Source organism: Tachysurus fulvidraco, chromosome 3, assembly GCF_022655615.1.
Source record: "Tachysurus fulvidraco isolate hzauxx_2018 chromosome 3, HZAU_PFXX_2.0, whole genome shotgun sequence".
Lineage (NCBI taxonomy): Eukaryota > Metazoa > Chordata > Actinopteri > Siluriformes > Bagridae > Tachysurus > Tachysurus fulvidraco.
Genome location: NC_062520.1, coordinates 13,098,088 through 13,117,985, shown reverse-complemented (window position 1 = coordinate 13,117,985; position 19,898 = coordinate 13,098,088). Strand labels below are relative to the sequence as shown.

Genomic DNA, 19,898 nt, shown 5'->3' with positions numbered 1-19,898 from the left:
ACTATGGGCTATTGTCAAGAGGAAGATGAGAGACAGTAGTAAAGTATGAGAAGAGCAATCTTGGCTCTCATTACACCTCAGCAGTGCCACAGATGATAGTTTACTATCTTATGAAATATTGTAATATGTTGAGGTACTGAATTTTTGATTTTCATGAGTTATCTAAAAAAAAAAAAAAAAAGACTTACATTAATTGAGTTAATGTGTAATAAATCTAAAATATGTTAACGTTTCAATGTTTGAATTAAATTGTGGGAAATAAATTAATGTTTCCTTGATATTCACCTGTATATTCAGTTGCTCAAAATAGAAAAGCATCATTAACTTCTAAACAAAGAATTTTTTGCAGATTGCAAAATATATATACTAGATACAAGTATATTAGATCCATATAAACACGCAAAGGGAAATATTTAAGACCTTTCAGCACTTTTTCGCATACATATGTAGCATATCATGTTAGATATTTAGGGTTATTTATTAAAACACATAAGTAACAAATAATAAATATGAAACTACACATCACAGAGTATAATATTTATACTTTATTACACAAGCAAATAATTTATATTATGTCAAAAGACTGCATGCAATGAGTGCAATTCATCTATATTAAACAGTTGCAATGTAATCATAAGCTAACAATAAACATATGTACAGCAAAACATTATTAACTTAGTGTCAAAAATGAAGCGTTATTTCACTAATCGGTTAGCTGGACTTGTTTGGGTTCCTCCAGCTTCCTCAGAGTTTCATCCCACTGGGTAAACTGTTTAGACAAAAGAAACATCTGGTCCAGTGTTAAGGAAGTGTCTTTACACATTAAAGCTTTATATAACCAACAATCATGCAGAAATAGTTTTTAACGGAGACATTTTGATCACATGAACTGTATTAGGACAGCTTGAACCACACATGGTTTATTAATAAACTGAACATTAACACAGAGCTCTTTGTGTAACAAAGGATACCATTTTGTTGTATTCTTCAAAGAGTCTTTTCACATCAGCAGATACCTCTTCACTTTGGTCCTATTAAGTAAAATCAGGAATGAAAAAACAAAGTTCCAATAAAGTAATATATTAATTTATTCAGTTTATAAAAGAGGCTAAGGGTAACTAAGAAAATGATGGGACAATGGATAAGACAGCTATGAAATAATAATAATCATTGTCATTTTAAAGGACATATGGAGGGGTTGCAGAGGAACACATACTCCTATTAATCATCATCAAGCATGGGCATCTGTGAGCTGATGAATGCATTTTCTCAACAGAAAAATGCAACTGGCTCACCATCCCAGACTGGTAGCTGTTGTATGTTAGGGGAAACCAAAATGGTGGTTGGAAATTGACCAACGCTAAATTTTTTAGAGTAAATTATGGTTGCCGGGGGAGAGTGCAAGTGTACACATAAATTAGTGCAGATAGCCAATCAGATTTACAACATTTGCGAAAAATGTACTTATAACCAATGTTTTACCTGCTGACTGATGTGAAGTTGTGACAGACGCTGCAGTTTGGTAGAAAGTTCTGGAGCAGCTGTGTTGGTCAAGCAGCAAATAAAGAAACTTATAATTAAACCTGATGTAAAATGTTTACAGCAAAATGAGTGCATCAGCGTTATGCTTATTAACAACAGAGATTTGATCATTTAAAAGCATTGCATCAAAGAATGTATGTTGCACATCTATAAAGTACCACTTACAAAAAAATGAATAAACATATAAGGTGCACAGATAATAATAACATCAACAACAACAACAATACCTTTAATATATGGGCTATCCAGCAGAGGCTGTAGGTTATTCACCTGCTCCAGCAAGGCAGCCTGAGAGCACAGAAAGTCCTCCTCTATAATGGGAGCAAAAGAAAGTGTGGTTATGCATCAATTAGTAGTTCTTGATACTTAAACTATATAAAAACACCAACTGAGAATATACACAATACTTTAAATATACACTGAAAATAGACCTGCAGACAATCTAACCAATATAAATTCACAATTCAACTACGGGCAGCAGGGGAAAAGGTAAATACAATGGACAACATTCATGCACAACTTTCACCAGGCTGATGGGGGTATTACTGCCTTTAGAACAATAGCACAACCCACAATGAAATTTGACAACAGATTAAAATTATAGACTACTGACCTGCTAAAATAAACTCCAGTTTCATTGCATCTGGCACGGCAATGTGGTCTGTGAATTGTGGATCTATATACTTCAGCAGATCTTCAACTGAAAAAAAAAACAAAAAACATAAAAGGTAAACAGACGTATATAGCAGGTCTGTAGTATCTATAACTGTCAAAAATCAGTCTTTGCTCACTTTTCTTGTGAAGAATCTTGACTCGTTCTCTCTTGCTGGCTGTGTTTGCGAGGGCAGAATTAATCCTTGCCAAAGACTCGACAGACTGAAACAGGGAAAAATAAAAAATAAAAAAATAAGAACATGTAGGGCATGCGTTAGCATAGTGGTTACGATAGTAGGTAAAGCTTTTGAATCCCAGGTCCACCAAGCTGCCACTGCTGGGCCCCAAAGCAAGGCCCATAACCCTCCATTGTTGTCGTATATATATTCAAATAAAATGTAAGTCACTCTGGAAAACAGTGTCTGCTAAATGGCAGAAATGTAAATGTAAAAACCAGCATCATGATCTTTTTAAACCTCCCCCGGACTATTCACACAGATCATTTGGAAGATTAGGCTATGGATTCAATCTATCCAACACACTGTCACTTTACAAAAGAGACACAATATTCAATGAGCATTTGAGAAAATATCAGGGCTCTCAAGTTTTGAAGACAGGCAAGTGTGATATAATGGGGGTTATTGTGTTTGGTAAGGATCACTGGCCACAACTTAACCAAAAACAAAGCATTTGTTTAATTTCCAGTGTGTGTGTGTGTGTGTGTGTGAGAGAGAGAGAGAGAGATATTATGACTGGTGTTGTTTATTGTAAGTGTTTGTTGCCTTTTTGGACTCCTTTATCATTTGTAATGTTGCTCCAATTTAAAACAGTTCGGCTCAAGTCCAGCCATTTTTAGTGTCATGATTGAGGAAATTGTCCCGTCCAGAGACAAGCTGTTTCGTGTTGAGGTTTTGTTCAAACCGACCATCGAAAACACCCTCGCTAATGAATATGTTTTTTTTTTTCATTGGTTGTTGCGTTAAATCTTATCCAGATCGTGCTATTTTTTTGATTGGCTATTGTGTAGCCTCTTTTTTTGATTGGCTCGACGAAGAACTCCAGGGCATATTAAATATATGATAAATAGTCAAAAAGATTTTCTGCGTGAGAAATACGATGTGTGGCGGGAGAGAGTGACAAAAGACCGAAATGCGTGACACTTGACAGCCCTGAAATATTATATAGTTATGGTTATATGTAGCTCATCACATCTGCATAGGGAGTTTAACACTGTCTACAGGTTCACAATCATACAGATGTGCCACGCCCTTAGCAACAGCATGACGGCTAACTACAGAGAGCTGAATAGCTAAACGGCTAACTACAGAGACATGAATAGCCAAACGGCTAACTACAGAGACATGAATAGCCAAACGGCTAACTACAGAGACATGAATAGCCAAACGGCTAACTACAGAGAGCTGAATAGCCAAACGGCTAACTACAGAGAGCTGAATAGCCAAACGGCTAACTACAGAGAGCTGAATAGCCAAACGGCTAACTACAGAGAGCTGAATAGCCAAACGGCTAACTACAGATGCGCAGCTAGCCAACGACTGCTAACCACAAAACCAGTCAGCACTTAAACATTTACATTTCAAAAAAACACATTACCTTAAATGGTTTATTACTTCGCTCACGTTCTCCGTACACGCGCTTTTCCAGCTGTTGGAGCCGAGCATTCAACTCCTCAATGTCGCTTCCTTCCATTTTGCCGTCTGTGGTTTTCCAACCCGGAAATGACGTGATTGTTGTCCTTGCCCATCGCCGGGTTGCCAGGTATGTTTGCCATAAACTGGTACATTTGCTCCAATATGCTGTCCAAACGTATATAAAATAAATTTTTATATAAACACAATACAATCCAGCGCATTACTGGATACAATAATATATTTTCCCTACAGAAAGGGGCGTGTATATAAGAGAACACTTGGAACAGTTTAAAGCACAAGTTTCCACTTCTTCCATTTATCTCTGTCGCTTTGCTATGCTATGTTTGAGATCCCTGTGTTGTTAAGATTGTCACATTCAAACAAAAACATGTACATGGGGTCTCTGAAATGTTTGATTAGGTCAGGATAAAGCAGGCGCTCTATGTCAGGCGTGGCGCATGCGCAGTACGCGCGCCTCTGCCCGTGTGCACAGGAGCGCCCGGAGAACAGCGAGCACAAACGCACTGATGCAAACGTCCATTTAGGATGCTCCGTTCATACGACCAGGTTTTCTGATGATTTTTGTTTTTTGAGTATTTTCAGTTTCATTGTGTCACATTTGGATCCTTGGCATCAAACGGAAGATTTGTCGCATGACCTTGAATGTCATTAGGACCGAATATAAGCCCAGTACGGTAAGGATTACAATCATGCCAACCACGTTTATGGTCTGCATAAAGAGGCAACAGCTCAGTTTATTAATAACCCACTGTACTAGGAAGCCGGTTTATCTGCTCAGTATCCATCCAAGCCAATGAATGTGTACCAGACGAAACGACTAATTTAAGCCATCCAGGACAGCCTATAATACACCTTCTTGTGTGTGTGTGTGTGTGTGTGTGTGTGTGTGTGTGTGTGTGTGTGTGTGTGTGTGTGTGTGTGTGTGTTCAGTGTGCTGATCCCGTGCATGGGCAGGTGCTTAATCGCCATTTGGTGCCGCTGCTCTTGTCTTATGGATGGTGTTGCGCATGGCCCTAGTATGGATATTCCTTGGAAATTAAATTAAATAACCAGGCAGCCTGTTCATCCTGTACAGTTTATATTAATAAATAACTCATTACTGCATGACGAATTACCAAGGGGTTTGTTAGAGGCTGCAGTTTATTAAGAAGGTGCTTTCGGATGTACAGTAGTAGATTACAAAATGGCTTTTTCAGCTTTGGCCTCAATGTGTGACATCCGAAACCGCATCCTACAGCACTAAACTGTGTTAATAAATAAACATCGCTAATCAATCATTATGATACTTCACCTACAGACCCGTTGTTTGGACATTTTTATTAGTTTAGTAGCGATTTCAGATGTAACCGCAGTCTTTGCGGCTATCAGGAGACACGTGCCGTTGTAGCTTTTGTTCCGAAAAAACAATCAGTACCTCGCAGGGAAATATGCCAAACAGAAAAGAAACAATAGCAATCCTATCACATGACAGATTCCTAAATTAATGAACATTTTTAAAAAGATTATATTATTAAATAAACATGCAAACAAATTTAAAAATAGCCTACAGAAATGCACCTGGGAATTTGACATAATGTACATCTGTATTTACATATCTGTATCATATATATCTATAATGTGTGTATGTATGTATATGTGAAACTGATAAAACTGTTTATATCACAGTTTTGTATTCTTTAACCGTTTATTTTTCAGAATCCTAAATGCCAATATTGTTTGTGTTTCTCTTGTCCTTGATAAAGATGCAAAACTGCTGTCAATCAACTTGATAGCTATCAAAGTAATCAGTGGTTGATAGCTATCAGAGTGTAAAAAAATGCTAAACTGGGTATCTAATGGATGCATTTTCGCAAAAGATAGCCAGAGATCTGACACTCCTGGCTAACCTGAAAATACCATATTGTATTATTTAGTCTGTAATATAGGGGATCTGTAATCTATAATAACTGAAAATCTAAATTCAACCCTGATATTTGGGTAGCACTTCAATTTTAGTCTGCAAATATACAGTGAAATTATTTATTATCTCACTATTCGGTGCCTACCACAAGACTGGTCATCTCAGGGAGTGTCCATTTACCCCTCATGCCTCTGGCTTGTTCAGTTGGGTTGTCTACATGTGGATCTCTCTAATATCTGGATCCGTTTTAAAAGTGATATGCAAATCATCTGGAATTTAACTGAAAGTTAAGCCACTAGCACTGGTTGTAATTATATGCTTCTTTAGACAGCACTTCACACTTATTAGCCTTGGTTTCACTACAAGATAGAACGAAAAATGAAATTTTATAGCCTTCCCAACCTTCAATAAAAAAAAAATGTTCAAAACCTAGTTAGGTCAGATAGGTTCAACAGAAGAAGTACAGTTCAAGGTCTAAGCATAACACATAATGAAATAGGTATTTCATGCTATGTGAGTCACCTCCAACATTGAGGCATACCAATCAGTACAATTACACTAGGTTAGACTAGCTGTGTTAGTGCTATATATTTGGATTTGCATTTTTACATTGTCTTATTTTGTTCACTAAAGGACAATTAGGAATATCCTGCAAAGATGGATATTGTAACACATTTAATCAACGACACTATCAAATTCTACAAATGGAGCCTTACTATTGCAGGTAAGTACCATTTCTTCAATTTTCACTAAAAATTGAAAATTAATCAATATTATTTCCTTAGGAACATGGGTATGAGATAAAACTGCAGCAGAGTGAACTGTATATTTACTATTATTACATTTCCTCTGAGAATGAGGAATGTCAGAGAGAAAGATTCTAAAAGTTATGAACTTATATGAAATATTAATATCAGAAAATAATCACAGTCAGGAACATTCTAAAAACCTCTTATTAGTGCTTATTAGTGCTTGAGTGAGTTTGACACTATTAAACAATGTGAAGCTGCACTATGTCTTCTAAACCTTTACAGTGATGTCAGTCTGTGACAGTGATGCTTTTATCTGAACTACACTGAATACATTTTCCTCACTTATGGCAGGAACTGAAATCGGATGCATTACAGACTTGGCAGAGCATCAGTAGTTTTAATGCAAAGTATTTATATTCAAAGGCTAAAGACAATAACATGCTTCCGCCAAGACATGTGAAGCCAGTCAACTTTGTCATGTATGGCATTTGACACGCCCTTATTCAGAGTGACTTACACTTATCTCATTTTCACAACTGAGCTTTTCAGAGTTAAAGGCTTTACTAAAGGGCCAAGCAGCAGCAGCTTAGCAGTGTTGTGTTTTGAACTCACAACCTTCAGATCCAAGATCTTAACCACAGAGCTACCACTGGCTTTATTTTTTTTCTAAAACCTACATTTTTCATGCTGTGTCTCAGGCTAGCGATACAACACACGTAACAAAGCACAATCCTCTATGAGCTCAAGCTCAAAGTTAGTGTCCTTAATAAAGGAGAAAGATTCTTGATGGTTTCATCAGAATTCCAGTGTTGTACAACTGCAATCATTTGGTCACTGTCAAGTTATGAACTGACAGCACTCTAAGCATTAAGCCTAGCTGTTTCTGCTTACAAATTTTGAAATACTTGCTGATTCTATCATTGCTGCAGACAAGCGTGTGGAGAAATGGCCCCTGATGGACTCGCCTCTCCCCACGCTGGCCATCAGCTCCATGTATCTGCTCTTCCTCTGGCTGGGGCCAAAGTTTATGCGGAACAGGGAGCCTTTCCAGCTCAGAAAGACCCTTATTGTGTACAACTTCAGCATGGTTATCCTTAACTTTTTCATCTTCAAAGAGGTGCGTATAATCAGGATACAGTTCAGGAGCTTCAATAATTACTAATAATAAATCCAAACTTTTTTTAATTCTTTTTCATTTCTTTTTAAAGATTCTTTTTAATGCCTTTAATTTTCTATATAATAGCTGTTGGTTGTTGTTTGAATACAGCTCTTCCTCGCTGCAAGGGCAGCGAACTACAGCTACCTCTGCCAGCGAGTGGACTACTCTGATGACCCTAATGAAGTCAGGGTAAGTGTGTTCCTCAAGCAGGGCTCTGATATGATTAACTGCAGTGTTCCTATGACTGTACCAGCCCATGGAATACGAAACATGATGTAGACACTCAGCAACCCGATCCCTGCCTTTTATCTAGCCAAGGATTGTACTCAAAAAGGGGGTGTGGTGTAAGAGAATGAGGTCAATTTTAATGACGGTCATATCAAGGCTACAAATTAGGCTGAAGGATATTTTTTTAGATAAAAATATAATTTCTTCCAAGGTTCTGCAGGTAATTAGCATTTGTGAATTATGTAAAAGTACAAGCACAAATAACCAAAATAATAGACATGAAAGTCAGGAAATATTATTCAATTATAAAAAAAAGAAAGAAAACACAATTAAATAATCCAAATGGTTATAAAATGATTACTACATTGTAAAATACTCTTTCATTCCTTATTACTATTAAATGTTGGGTGTATTTCTAAACAGGTTGCAGCTGCTCTGTGGTGGTACTTTGTGTCAAAGGGGGTTGAATATCTGGACACAGTGTTTTTCATACTTCGTAAGAAGTTCAACCATGTCACCTTTTTGCATGTTTATCACCACTGCACCATGTTCACTCTGTGGTGGATTGGCATCAAGTGGGTTGCAGGTGGACAGTGTAAGTATTTAGTATCATCATGAAATGTTACTACAATGTACAGTACATGCTTTCAAGAGTTAAACCAAGTACAACAAAATGCATAACTTCTTGCATGCAACCTGAAGACATTATTATGAAAGAATTATGTTTGGAGTAAAAAGCAACTGGGAATACTGAACATTAATAATTGGGTTGTATGATATTAAGTCCATAAAACAAGTTACTATCATGAGCTATAAAATGTTATTCCTTAAGCAGGATTTTTTTTTCCTCTCTGTTGATTTGATAAAACAAAATGCTGCTTATCATGTGACTGAGAAGAATTTCCTTCCCATCAAGGAAAATTACTTACTGTTACAAATACTATATTAGAGACTCCATCCATAAATTAATGTTAAATAAAGAAGATTTTAAATAAACATCTAGTAACAAAAAACCTTTCATCAGTTATACAGTTTTCTTAGGTACATAACGGCACAATGGTATTGTTTGTGTTATTAGGTTTAGATTATGTCGTGTATCCACCATACAAATCCAAGTGAATGGGTTGTTAAAACAATAGTTCATGAAAATTAGAGCATTTGTATAAGTCTACCATATAAATTGCAGTCAGAAATACTGTCAGAGCTGTGCTGCTATAGAAAACTAGGCTTCAGATTTAAGAATTACCTGTTTAACGCAACAATGTGTGTAGAGATAAACAGTTCTGCATGTCATGTGATAGTTTAAAAAAAAGAAAGAAATTGCAGCAATAATTAAAAAATGTGGTATGATATTTTGCTAAATTGCAGCAAGGATTAAAAAAGTCTTTGTTATTCATTCTTACAGCATTCTTTGGTGCTCATATGAATGCAGCAATCCATGTCCTTATGTATCTTTATTATGGACTGGCAGCCTGCGGGCCAAAGATCCAGAAATACTTGTGGTGGAAGAAGTACCTGACAATCATCCAAATGGTACTCTGACTTTAAATTATTGTGCTATGATGATTTTACCATCTCAGTCACTAAGCTAGAGGGTTAATTATTAATTGCAGTATTTATGGTTGTCAGGATAGCTGTACTTGGCTTGTAGTCATGCAGATTACAAATGATGGACATTTGCCAAGAATTACTACAACCCACATTTAAATATCATTAATACACTGGAATTGTTTAACATTTAACGTAAATGTTTCACTTTATATGGAATTTAATCTTCCAGAATGTTCTTTTGCTGTCACTTAACAACTGTTTTCCCTTTCCTCAGATCCAGTTCCACGTCACTATTGGTCACACTGCTCTTTCCCTCTACACTGACTGCCCCTTCCCTAAATGGATGCACTGGTGTCTGATTGGTTATGCCATCACCTTCATTGTCCTCTTTGGGAACTTCTACTACCAGACATATCGTCGCCAGCCACGTCGTGAAGGTCCGTCCAAGTCAGGCAAGGCACTGTCGAATGGAGCTCCTAATGGAATGACAGTCAGTAATGGAGTGAGTGGCAAGATGGTGGAGAAGCCTGTGGTAGCAGAAACTGGGAGGAGGAAGAGGAAGGGCAGGGCAAAGCGTGACTAGAGAAGATGAAGTGATGAAAGGCAGAAACAGGCAGATTTGAGAAAGGATGTATAAGATTGGACATTTGTTAGGAAATAGTACTTTTGTGGGATGCTTGGGATGAGGATATGCCTGTTTGGAGGAAGCTCAATGGTTTACAGCACTATGTGGGGTTTGCCACCATCAGTCAGGGTGGTTGTGATTAGAATTATTTGTTAAGAACAAAATTGTGATCCTTCTCTTTACAGCATTGTTTTTGCTGATTCTATGCATAAGCAACACTGTAATTAGAATAAAATATGATTGATGGTCAAGGGAGCCTAAGATCTCTATCAAAGCATACTATTATTTAAATTATCCTTTTTTTAATCATTATCTTCATGTGTGTCTACGTTTAAAGTCCTTATACTTCAGGCCAGAATTTCAGCACGTTTACATACCTCTCACTATATTCTCAAGTAAAAACAAACCATCAAGCCATCTCTGCTTTTTACTTTGTTCCATACCTAATGCCTTTAAAATATCCAGATTGAGCTCTTTCTGAAGCAGTTCTTCCTAATTTTGCATTTTCTGTACTCTATCACAGCTGTTGCTTCATTCTATACATGCTTTTAATATTATTTATGAGTTGTCTTTGTTGTGTCCAGGGGTAAACCCTGCTTTATTTATGTAGTTGTATAAACACCAACCAGTGTTCCTTATGTTTCCAGGGTTTTATGTTTCATTTATTTAAAAAAGTATTAGTCATCACTTTTATTTCTTTTAAAGGATTTTAACAGCAGCAGTTTGTGATGCATAGCTCCTGTATAATTACCTTTTCCTGAGACTGTAAGAGAGAAAATGTTTTGACATTTAACTATTAGCTGACTGTGCCCATAAAGATTTTAGAGACATAATCTTCAAGTTATAAATACAAAACATGTCGATAAAAATACTCTCAGAAGCCTGTCAATGCCATTTAAAATATTCAATTGTTCCTCAACTTTGTCTTATAAAGCTGCATTCTCAAAAATGCAAAGCTGTTGTGTTTTGTCTTCTTGAATAATTGTTTTCATGTTGTATATGCTGTGCAATTTTGTACATTGTGCTTTTAAAAATAAAATGGCTATCATGAAGGGACACATCTCTGTCTGATTGCCATGACTTTTTCTTCCTTTTAACCATTTGGGTGGTTATAACCATTTTATGTGGAAATACCATTATTTGGGGTAAAGATCATGAAAAATAAGATTGCAGGTATGGTATGATAACCGCAAAACAGTTTCATTTTAGAAAATCTTTTGTAATATTGCAAGTCATGCAGATTGTAAGAAAATGCACCAGCATACCGCATGGGAAACAATAATAGTTTCTTCAGTTTCATGACCAATGGATTTATGGTGTTTTTCCAGCTCAAAATAAATCACCTATAAAAAAAATAGTTATTTATTGCATTCCAATAGTCATACATCATCCCAGTTATCATATAGCAATATTCCTGCTGTCTCCTTAATTCCTTACATTATTATGTTTAATATGCCTTAAACATTCACACCACAGTGTCTTAAAACAGCTTCCCTTGCTTCACAAGTTAATTCCTTATTCATTCACACTCTTTTACGAACTGCCAGAAGGAAAATGCAACCAACACACCAGCTGTTCATTTTGGTCCCACCCATCCCTTTTCTCTCCTTCAATCACAGATGATGAGGGTCCCTAAGGACCAATCTGAGCCCAGCCTCTCTTCCTCCTCCTGGTCAGTACAGCGATACAGACAAAAGTTCCTATGGCAACAGTACACAGTGCCTCTCCTCCCCCTCAGATGAGCTGTGATTTAGTGGGCCTCCGTGCTGTGTTGCTGCCTATGTGCTTCTTTTTTATGAGATATAGCAATAGTCTAGATAAAGCATGTTTGTGGCATGCTTTACTGATACTACTTCTAATAATACTAATACTACCAAATGCGTGACAAATAAGAATGCGTTGCATGACAAATAAGAATGACTTTTGCAAGTATGTATATTGTGACTGACAAATTTCAGAGGTTCAGTTGCTTATCTTAAGCACATGCAAAACTTTATACCTGTACTATAATTTCATGAAAATGTAAATTGGAAAAGTGTATCATGGTAGCAACAATGATGATGATGTAATATAATTTTGCTTTATACAAAAAGATTAACATCTATTTCCCCAATCTCAAATAGGCATAACACACTGTGTCAAGCTGGAATCAAGCCAAAATCCGAATTTTGGTTTGTTGGATTGTTATGGACAACGAGGGGGAATAAAGATTCTCTGCCATTGTGTGAGACTGATTTCCCAATACATTGTAGCAGTGTTTTTCTGTGATTCTTATAAAACTCAGTTTTCTTCCTTTCTGATGTAAGGTCAATAGACCTTAAGTGCAGCCTTGTGTTGCATCAGAGATATGTTAACAGCACATTTAACAGTAAACTGTCACATACATATGTGAGCCTTCTCCACACTTTTGCCACAAAGATGAAGAAATCAAGTGACCTGGACAGATTTTAAACTGAGTTCAGCACTTAGCTGAATGATAAAATCCCCACAGTTACCCTATAATAGCTAGAGAAACATTTGCAGAAGTATGTGGATATTACAAAAACAAATGGGGACTAAATCTAGAATGGGATCAAAAACACATGGGTGTGATGGTCAGCTGTCTACAAACCATTTAGAAATATAGTGTATATCCTATACGTTTTTATAGCTTGTAGATTCCTGGAGAACTCAGGAATATGTAAAGTGCTGACATCACTGTTGCTAGGCAGGAGTTTCTCTGTGTCAATTATTATCAAAGTGTTTTTCCACCGTTTTACTCATTTGCTGCCCATGCCTTATGCCCACTATCCAGCTGCCACTCACAGTCAGTTCCCATTTCTTTATCATATTTACCCTTTACATCTTCGATATAACATGACGATGCTCTAATGTATCTCACCAAGAATTTACTCGAGTAAATGACAGTGGGTGAAGCCGGACAAATGTAACCAGGCCCTCGGTTGAGACCCGCCCGACGCTGACGTCATTGCGCACACATCTCTTTCCGGTGGATGTTGGCTGTTGGTCCTGCATCGCCGGACGCTGTGCATCTTTCCTCCAAATCGTTCATTCGTACTGGACAAAACAGGATGCTGAAACGGTAAGGGATATTTTCTAAAGCTATGATTAAGGATGGAGTGGGAAAGAGGCAGTTCTATTAGCAAAATTTGCAACAGTTTAAGTTCAGATCTGATCATACAGTATCTATTATTTTAGTTTTAGACAGTCACCTTGTAAAGGTTATAAATAATGCGACTCACTTTATTCAGGCCTAAAAGGATTGAAGGATAGCATTAAACCATTTGGATGCAAAAACACTCCCATGTTTATCAAAACTACCTGACAATAGTTTTTTTTTTTTTTTTTTTTGCCTTTTTTTACTTCAGGAAGACTCGTAATATCTAAATCTAATGTCTAAATTATTCTCAGTAATGTCTGCGTCGCTACACTCTATATTTCGAAATATATAACCAGTATATGTTGTGTAAAGCTATTTACATTATTTCATCTGAGTCTTAGTTACTGAATGGTAGGGACGAATCGAAGCCGATCAACCAGCCAGAGGCTACACATGGCTGCTGAATGGACCATTGTTTACTAAATCCAATAAAGCTTGTTTATAACCAAATCAGACACAGGCATATTTCATGTTTTGGGGATTGGGCATGCGTGAATACGTGGCCTGGTATTCATTTGAGTCGAACAGTCGTCGACTCAAATGGCAAGGTACCATTCTCAGCCTTTTTTCTCATATGTAAAAATTAAATACGATTTTAGTTTGCAAATATTTTCATTGAGAGACATTGGAGTGCTTTATGGCTTCCTCTACAGGGGCCTATGCTACGTTAGCGAGCTTCATATAGGCGACACAAGGTGATATTAACGGTCAGTGCGCATAGCAGCTCTACAGGCGCGGCGGATTTATGTCAAACATTATTTTAAAGATTATTTTTTCATTCTATGGACAGATAAAGGTAATGGACGATGGGCGACGTCTGATCACTAGCATACGACGCCATGAATTCCGCCACTGGCGGCGCTGCAGATCCGCGCCAGGCAGACAATAGTACGGTGAAGCAGCAGCAACGGGCGCCCTCACCGGCCAGATTTAAAGACGCGACATCGAAAACGCCCTCGAAAACCGCCTCAGCTAAAACTAGTTCAACAAAACAAGGGGGTAAAAACAGTCGGAGCAGCTCCCCTGTAGCCGCCAGCGCGGGGAAAGACAAACAGGCGACGAAAGGTGCGGCCGCTGTCCACCCAAGCGGTGCTGAAAGTCCCACCACCAGGCGGTCGGAGAAGGCCAAGAAGATCGAAGAGCGTCATAGCTCTACGGAAGACGCGGACGATCCACCTTTAAAGGGCGATCGTGTAGTGTCCGATCAGCCGAGTTCTTCGAAATCCTCCCAGAGCAAAGGGAAGAATCAGAGAGGTAGGGAAGGGGCCGCGAGCTGCGCTAAACCACCGGCTAGCAACACCGTGGGATGCGGGCCGGGCTTCTGGAGAGAAGGGTGCTTACAGTCTGAGTTAATACAGTTTCACATGAATAAGAGCTTAAAGAAAGAGGGGGCCATGCACACGAAGGCGGCCACCTCGCCCGGCAACGGCATGGAGCTCTCACCCGAGGCGCCCCTCAGGCCTATCGAGTCTCATATTGAGCGAGATTTGCGAGACGAAATCGAGAAACTGAATGATGAAAACGATGATCTTAAGGTAGGCTTGGATGATAGCAAACAACTAATAATGATGTCATACAAATATTCACCTAAAAATACAGCACTGATTTCAATACAGAGGTTGTGGTGTTTTTTTTTTTGTGGTAGCATGAAATCGAAGAAATGCGAGCGGAGATGGAGGAGATGAGAGACACGTTTTACGAAGAAGATGCGTGCCAGTTGCAGGACATGCGTCGGGAGCTCGTTAGAGCTAATAAGAACTGCCGGATCCTCCAGTACCGCGTGCGGAAGGCGGAACGGAAGCGACTGCGATACGCAGAGACCGGAGAGATCGACGGGGAGTTACTGCGGAGTCTGGAGCAAGATTTAAAGGTACAGTGGTAATGGTTGGAGAGAATGAAACATGCGGTGTAATGGTTGTGAAAAATGTATTAGACTTGTAGGATCTTAATTAAAAATTAAGGGTATATCTTGCCTTTAGGTACAATGTAGTGCCTTCAGTTACGAATATATCTTGCATTTACATTTCTGGCATTTAGCAGACACCCTTATCCAGAGTGACTTATATTTTATTTCAATTTATACAAGTGAGCAATTGAAGGTTAAGGGCCTTGCTCAGGGGCCCAGCAGTGGCAGCTTGGTGGACGTGGGATACAAATCGATCAGTAATCCAACACCTTAGCCACTGAGCTACCCCATCCCTACATATCTTCCACCTTTAAGGTACATAATTTGACCACTCCTGCAGCTTTAACGCTTTACTTTTAAGCACCTTCACAGGTCTGGCATTTTCTAAAGGTACTAAATATGCTCTCTTTGATGGTACCAAGGAGTTTTTATTTGTCACTGTCACCTATGGCTTGCCCAATTAGGGAAAATATATAAATAAATATTTAAATTTAAGATTTGTAACTTAATTTTATATATTTTTATAAAGCTGGTTTCTGATAATGTTCATTTTTAATTAATTGAATTGATCATTTTAATTAAGTGTTTTATATGAATAAGAGATTCATTATTTCAATAGAGGGATTAGCTCTATATGTGGGTTTTGTTGTAAATTCAGAATAATCAATGAACTACACAAAAATATTGTAGGAAATCTAAAGGTGTCATCCAAATACATCCATTAAGACACTTGACTACAACCCTGTCTTTTTATATCCAGGTAGCAAAGGATGTGTCTGTGAGATTGCATAATGAACTGGAAAATGTGGAAGAGAAAAGGGCAAAAACAGAGGACGAAAATGAAAGACTGAGACAGAAGCTGATAGAAGTGGAGGTGAATAAACAAGCTTTGCAGATCGAGCTGGAGAAAACTAAAGAGGTGAGGACATTAATAAACTAAACATAATAATAATTTAATGCTAAGGCACAGCATAGTTGTTAAGAGATACAGGGACTGGCTGTTTACCATTGTGTGATTTTGCTTTATCTATATCATACTTTTATACATCAGTCATCTCTGAAACGAAGAGGGAAGGATGGACAGAAATCAGAAAAGAGGACTCCACAGACCCCAACAGAGGTACAAACAAGGAACATGTGTGATTACATTAGAATATTGATCTAAAATTTGTACACACACCTGTTAAAATAGAGGGAATTTGTGATGTAAAAGAATTCAACAATATTAAATCATGTCAGAACATTTCCCACCCTTAATGTGAAGTTACAATATATAAATAATAAAGAGAAAAACAATCAGAAACCTTTTTAGGAAAAAAAAGAAAAAACAACAATAATAACCTAGTTACAGAAGTGTGCACAAACTAAAGCAACATTTTATAACTGTATTACATTACATTCAGTCTTTTTTTATTAGTCTATGTTTGATTAGGCAGTTTGGCTCTAGATCAATGAAATTGTAACAGCATCACCTGTGTACAGTCTACAAATGTGAAATTCCTTTTCGTCTAGCAGACACCTGAAAGTTTTGCACTAACATTGACTGTGGCTATTCGTTATTCTTTCCACCTTGAAAAAAGCCTTAGATTCAACTGAAGCAAAGCAACACTAAAGGATAATGCCACCACCATGCTGCACTGTGGGTATGGTGTTCTTTTTGTGGTTTGTGTTTTGCTCCAAACGTACCCTTCTGAATACTGAAATTGTTCTTATCAGACCATAGCACATTTTACCACATGGTTTGAGCTCATTTATTGAGTCTAGATTTTTTTTCTTTTAGAGAAAGGGCTTCTGTCTGTTCCTACCACATAGTCTAGACATTGCAAGCATATGAGAGATTGTTATCAAATGCAGAGAGTATCAGTACTTGTCACATATTCCTGCAGCTCCTTTAATGTTAATGTTTAATGTTTTGGAGGGACATCTGTTTCATGTGCACCATTTTCTCTAATTCTCTTTTCATCTAATATTTTCAACATTCTTTTATACCCTTTTACTAATTGATAACTTTCAACAAGTATAGAATATAATCTCATTCTGTTAGAATAGAATGAGATTGAAGGTAATTGGTTTATTTTGAACTCAGCCACATCCACAATTATAAATTGGTATGCACACTTATGGAACCTAGGTTAACTTTTTTCCTGTTTTTTTCCTAAAATGTTCTTGACTGTATTTTTTTTTTACTTAATTTTTATATGTGGTAATTTGAGATTTAGTTTGGAAAAAGTGCTGACATTATTTATCTTGTTTTTATTTATTTATTTTTTTTACATCACAAAGACCTTCGGATGTATAGACTTTTATATTCATTGAATAAACCTGTAGTTGCCTGTTTTTAATTGATGCTATAATATAAGATGTTCATCAAGGAGTTCTGTATGAATATACATGATATGGCCAAAAAAAATAACTCATATGTTCTTTTTAAACATTCTATTTCTGATTTAGTCCTCCTTTGATATTATAATAACCTGCACTCTTCTAAGAAGAAGAGGATGTTGGAGTGTTGCTGTGGGGATTTACTCAGTCAGCCACAAGAACATTCGTGAGATCAGTGATCAAGTGATGTTGGTTGTGGAGGTCTGGGGTGCAGTCAGCATTCTAATTAATTCCAAAGGTGTTAAGTGCGGTTGAGGTTAGGGCTCTATGCAAGACAGACAAGTTCTTCCACATCAAATTTGCAATGTCCAAATGGGCCTTTTTTGGACACAGGGGCATTGTCATGCTGGGACAGGTTTTGGACTGTTAGTTCAAGTAAAGGGAAATTGTAATGCTACAACATACTAAGACAACCAACCATTTCAGCAGTAACCCAGCAAAGGTCGGTTTTATAAAAAGACAACATATGAGTGTTATGTCGGTGTGTCCATATGTTTGGCCATATAGTGTATATTTCTGGGACAGTATAATAAATTGTACAGCTTTAAACAGGAGGAGCTGAGATCCATGCTGTGTGCAGTAAGGAAGTTCTCAGATCCTTCTCTGGCTGCACTTAACTTATCAGCTGGTTAATATTTTACATTTACATTACAATATTAAGTAAATACTGTCAGAATTTGTTCAATTCAAAATGATCTTTATAGGAGGAAAATGATGACCTTAAATGCCAGTTGGCCCTAATTAAAGAAGAAGCTGTACTGATGAGGAAGAAGATGGCCAAAATTGACAAAGAGAAGGACCGGCTTGAGCAGGAGCTACAAAAATATCGTTCCTTCTATGGTGATGTTGACAGTCCCCTCCCTAAGGGTGAGGCAGGTGGTCCCCCTACCACACGCGAGTCTGAGCTGAAGCTGCGTCTCCGCCTGGTGGAGGAGGAGGCCAACATCTTGGGACGCAAAATTGTGGAGTTAGAAGTAGAAAACCGTGGTCTGAAGGCAGAGCTTGATGACCTGCGTGGAGAGGAGCTTGCAGGGGGCACAGCAGATCCCTCAACACGAGAACAAAGCGAGGTGTTATCTGAGACGCGGCAGCAATTGCAGTTAGTGGAGGATGAGGCTGAGCTGCTACGCCGCAACCTGGCTGACATGGAGGAGCAGAACAAGAGGGTGACAGTGGAGCTCAACAAGCTCAAGTATAAAGCTGGCTCGCATGAGGGTTCCCGTCATGGTGGGGCAGGGGTGGATGGGTCCAAGGCTGAGGCTCTGCAGGAAGAGCTTAAAGCTGCTAGGCTACAAATCAATGAGCTGAGTGGAAAAGTGATGCAGCTGCAGTACGAAAACCGCATTCTACTGTCCAACATGCAGCGCTATGACCTGGCCTCACATCTAGGCATCCGGCCCAGCCCTCGAGACAGTGATGCCGAAAGTGATGGAGGACGCAGAGAGAGTGATGATGACTCTTCACGTCTCCCACCACATCGCAAGCGTGAGGGCCCCATTGGTGGTGAAAGCGACTCTGAAGAAGTACGTAATATCAGATGCCTTACTCCCACTCGCTCTCTGTACTCTCCAGAGACCCGTTTTTTATCCCGAAGTCTCAAGGACCGGCAGCAGATGATTGATATTCGCATGGAGGCAGAACGTCTGAGCCGGACCATTGACAGACTGATTGCTGACACGAGCACCATAATAGCGGAAGCACGAGTCTATGTGACAAATGGTGAGCTGTTCGGTCGAATGGATGAGGATGATGATGGAAGCCGAATACGTGAGCATGAGCTTCTGTTCCGCATTAATGCGCAGATGAAAACTTTCAGGAAGGATCTCCAGAGTTTTATTGACCGTTTAGATGTTCCCAAACCAGAAGATCGAGAAACCGAAGAACCACTCTCTGTAAGTCTATGCAAGTGTTATATCAGATTAGCGCAAGTCTCACAATAACTATTACTCCATATTTTGCTTTTTCTCACACTTTCAACTTATTATTACATAGATTTCATATGTACATATTATTATATTATTATGTTATATATACAGTATGTTACACAGAAGTACATTAGCCTGATATATATATATAATTCAGTATTTTTGTGTCTGAATTCTCACACTTACTCTCTTTGTGCCTTATTTAATTTACTGTTTGCTTTTCATTTTGTATTCTTTTTCCACACCCACTCATGCAGATGTTTCAGCCTATCATTTTGCTGATCCTCATCCTGGTTTTATTCTCATCTCTGTCATATGCCACTATATTTAAACTAGTTTTTCTTTTCACCCTTTTCTTTGTTATATAAACCCTCCTTCTTTTTCTTCGCAGCCATATTGTTTTTTTGTTTTTGTTTTGTTTGTTTTGTTGCCGTTTTCAAT

General features: G+C 38.1%; 3 protein-coding genes across 4 annotated transcripts; 2 read left to right on the top strand and 1 right to left on the bottom strand.

Annotated features, from left to right (window-relative positions):
- Positions 1 to 525: 525 nt before the first annotated feature.
- On the bottom strand, positions 526 to 3,969 carry dctn3 (dynactin 3 (p22)). 2 transcript variants are annotated; one of them, XM_027149858.2, is made up of 7 exons: positions 3,811 to 3,969; positions 2,334 to 2,418; positions 2,156 to 2,242; positions 1,770 to 1,853; positions 1,483 to 1,541; positions 972 to 1,045; positions 526 to 790 (listed from the first exon to the last, which is right to left on the bottom strand). In XM_027149858.2, the coding sequence occupies exons 1-6, from the start codon at positions 3,904 to 3,906 to the stop codon at positions 1,001 to 1,003; spliced, it is 456 nt and encodes a 151-aa protein (XP_027005659.2). In that variant the 5' UTR covers positions 3,907 to 3,969; the 3' UTR covers positions 526 to 790; positions 972 to 1,000. The 2 variants fall into 2 exon arrangements, with proteins under 2 accessions (XP_027005659.2, XP_027005658.2); XM_027149857.2 differs by having other exon boundaries at positions 972 to 1,031.
- A 267-nt stretch (positions 3,970 to 4,236) lies between these two features.
- On the top strand, positions 4,237 to 11,071 carry elovl4a (ELOVL fatty acid elongase 4a). The gene is given in 8 exon segments (XM_027149856.2): positions 4,237 to 4,543; positions 6,403 to 6,410; positions 6,413 to 6,493; positions 7,451 to 7,638; positions 7,789 to 7,869; positions 8,332 to 8,503; positions 9,314 to 9,441; positions 9,734 to 11,071. Coding segments are annotated over 8 exon segments (999 nt in total). The 5' UTR covers positions 4,237 to 4,511; the 3' UTR covers positions 10,043 to 11,071.
- A 1,895-nt stretch (positions 11,072 to 12,966) lies between these two features.
- Positions 12,967 to 19,855, top strand: LOC113644749 (protein SOGA3). The gene is made up of 7 exons (XM_027149835.2): positions 12,967 to 13,166; positions 14,035 to 14,779; positions 14,890 to 15,114; positions 15,911 to 16,069; positions 16,202 to 16,270; positions 18,237 to 19,424; positions 19,715 to 19,855. Exons 2-7 carry the CDS (start codon positions 14,084 to 14,086, stop codon positions 19,823 to 19,825), a joined length of 2,448 nt encoding a protein of 815 aa, XP_027005636.1. The 5' UTR covers positions 12,967 to 13,166; positions 14,035 to 14,083; the 3' UTR covers positions 19,826 to 19,855.
- The last annotated feature ends 43 nt before the right edge of the window (positions 19,856 to 19,898 follow it).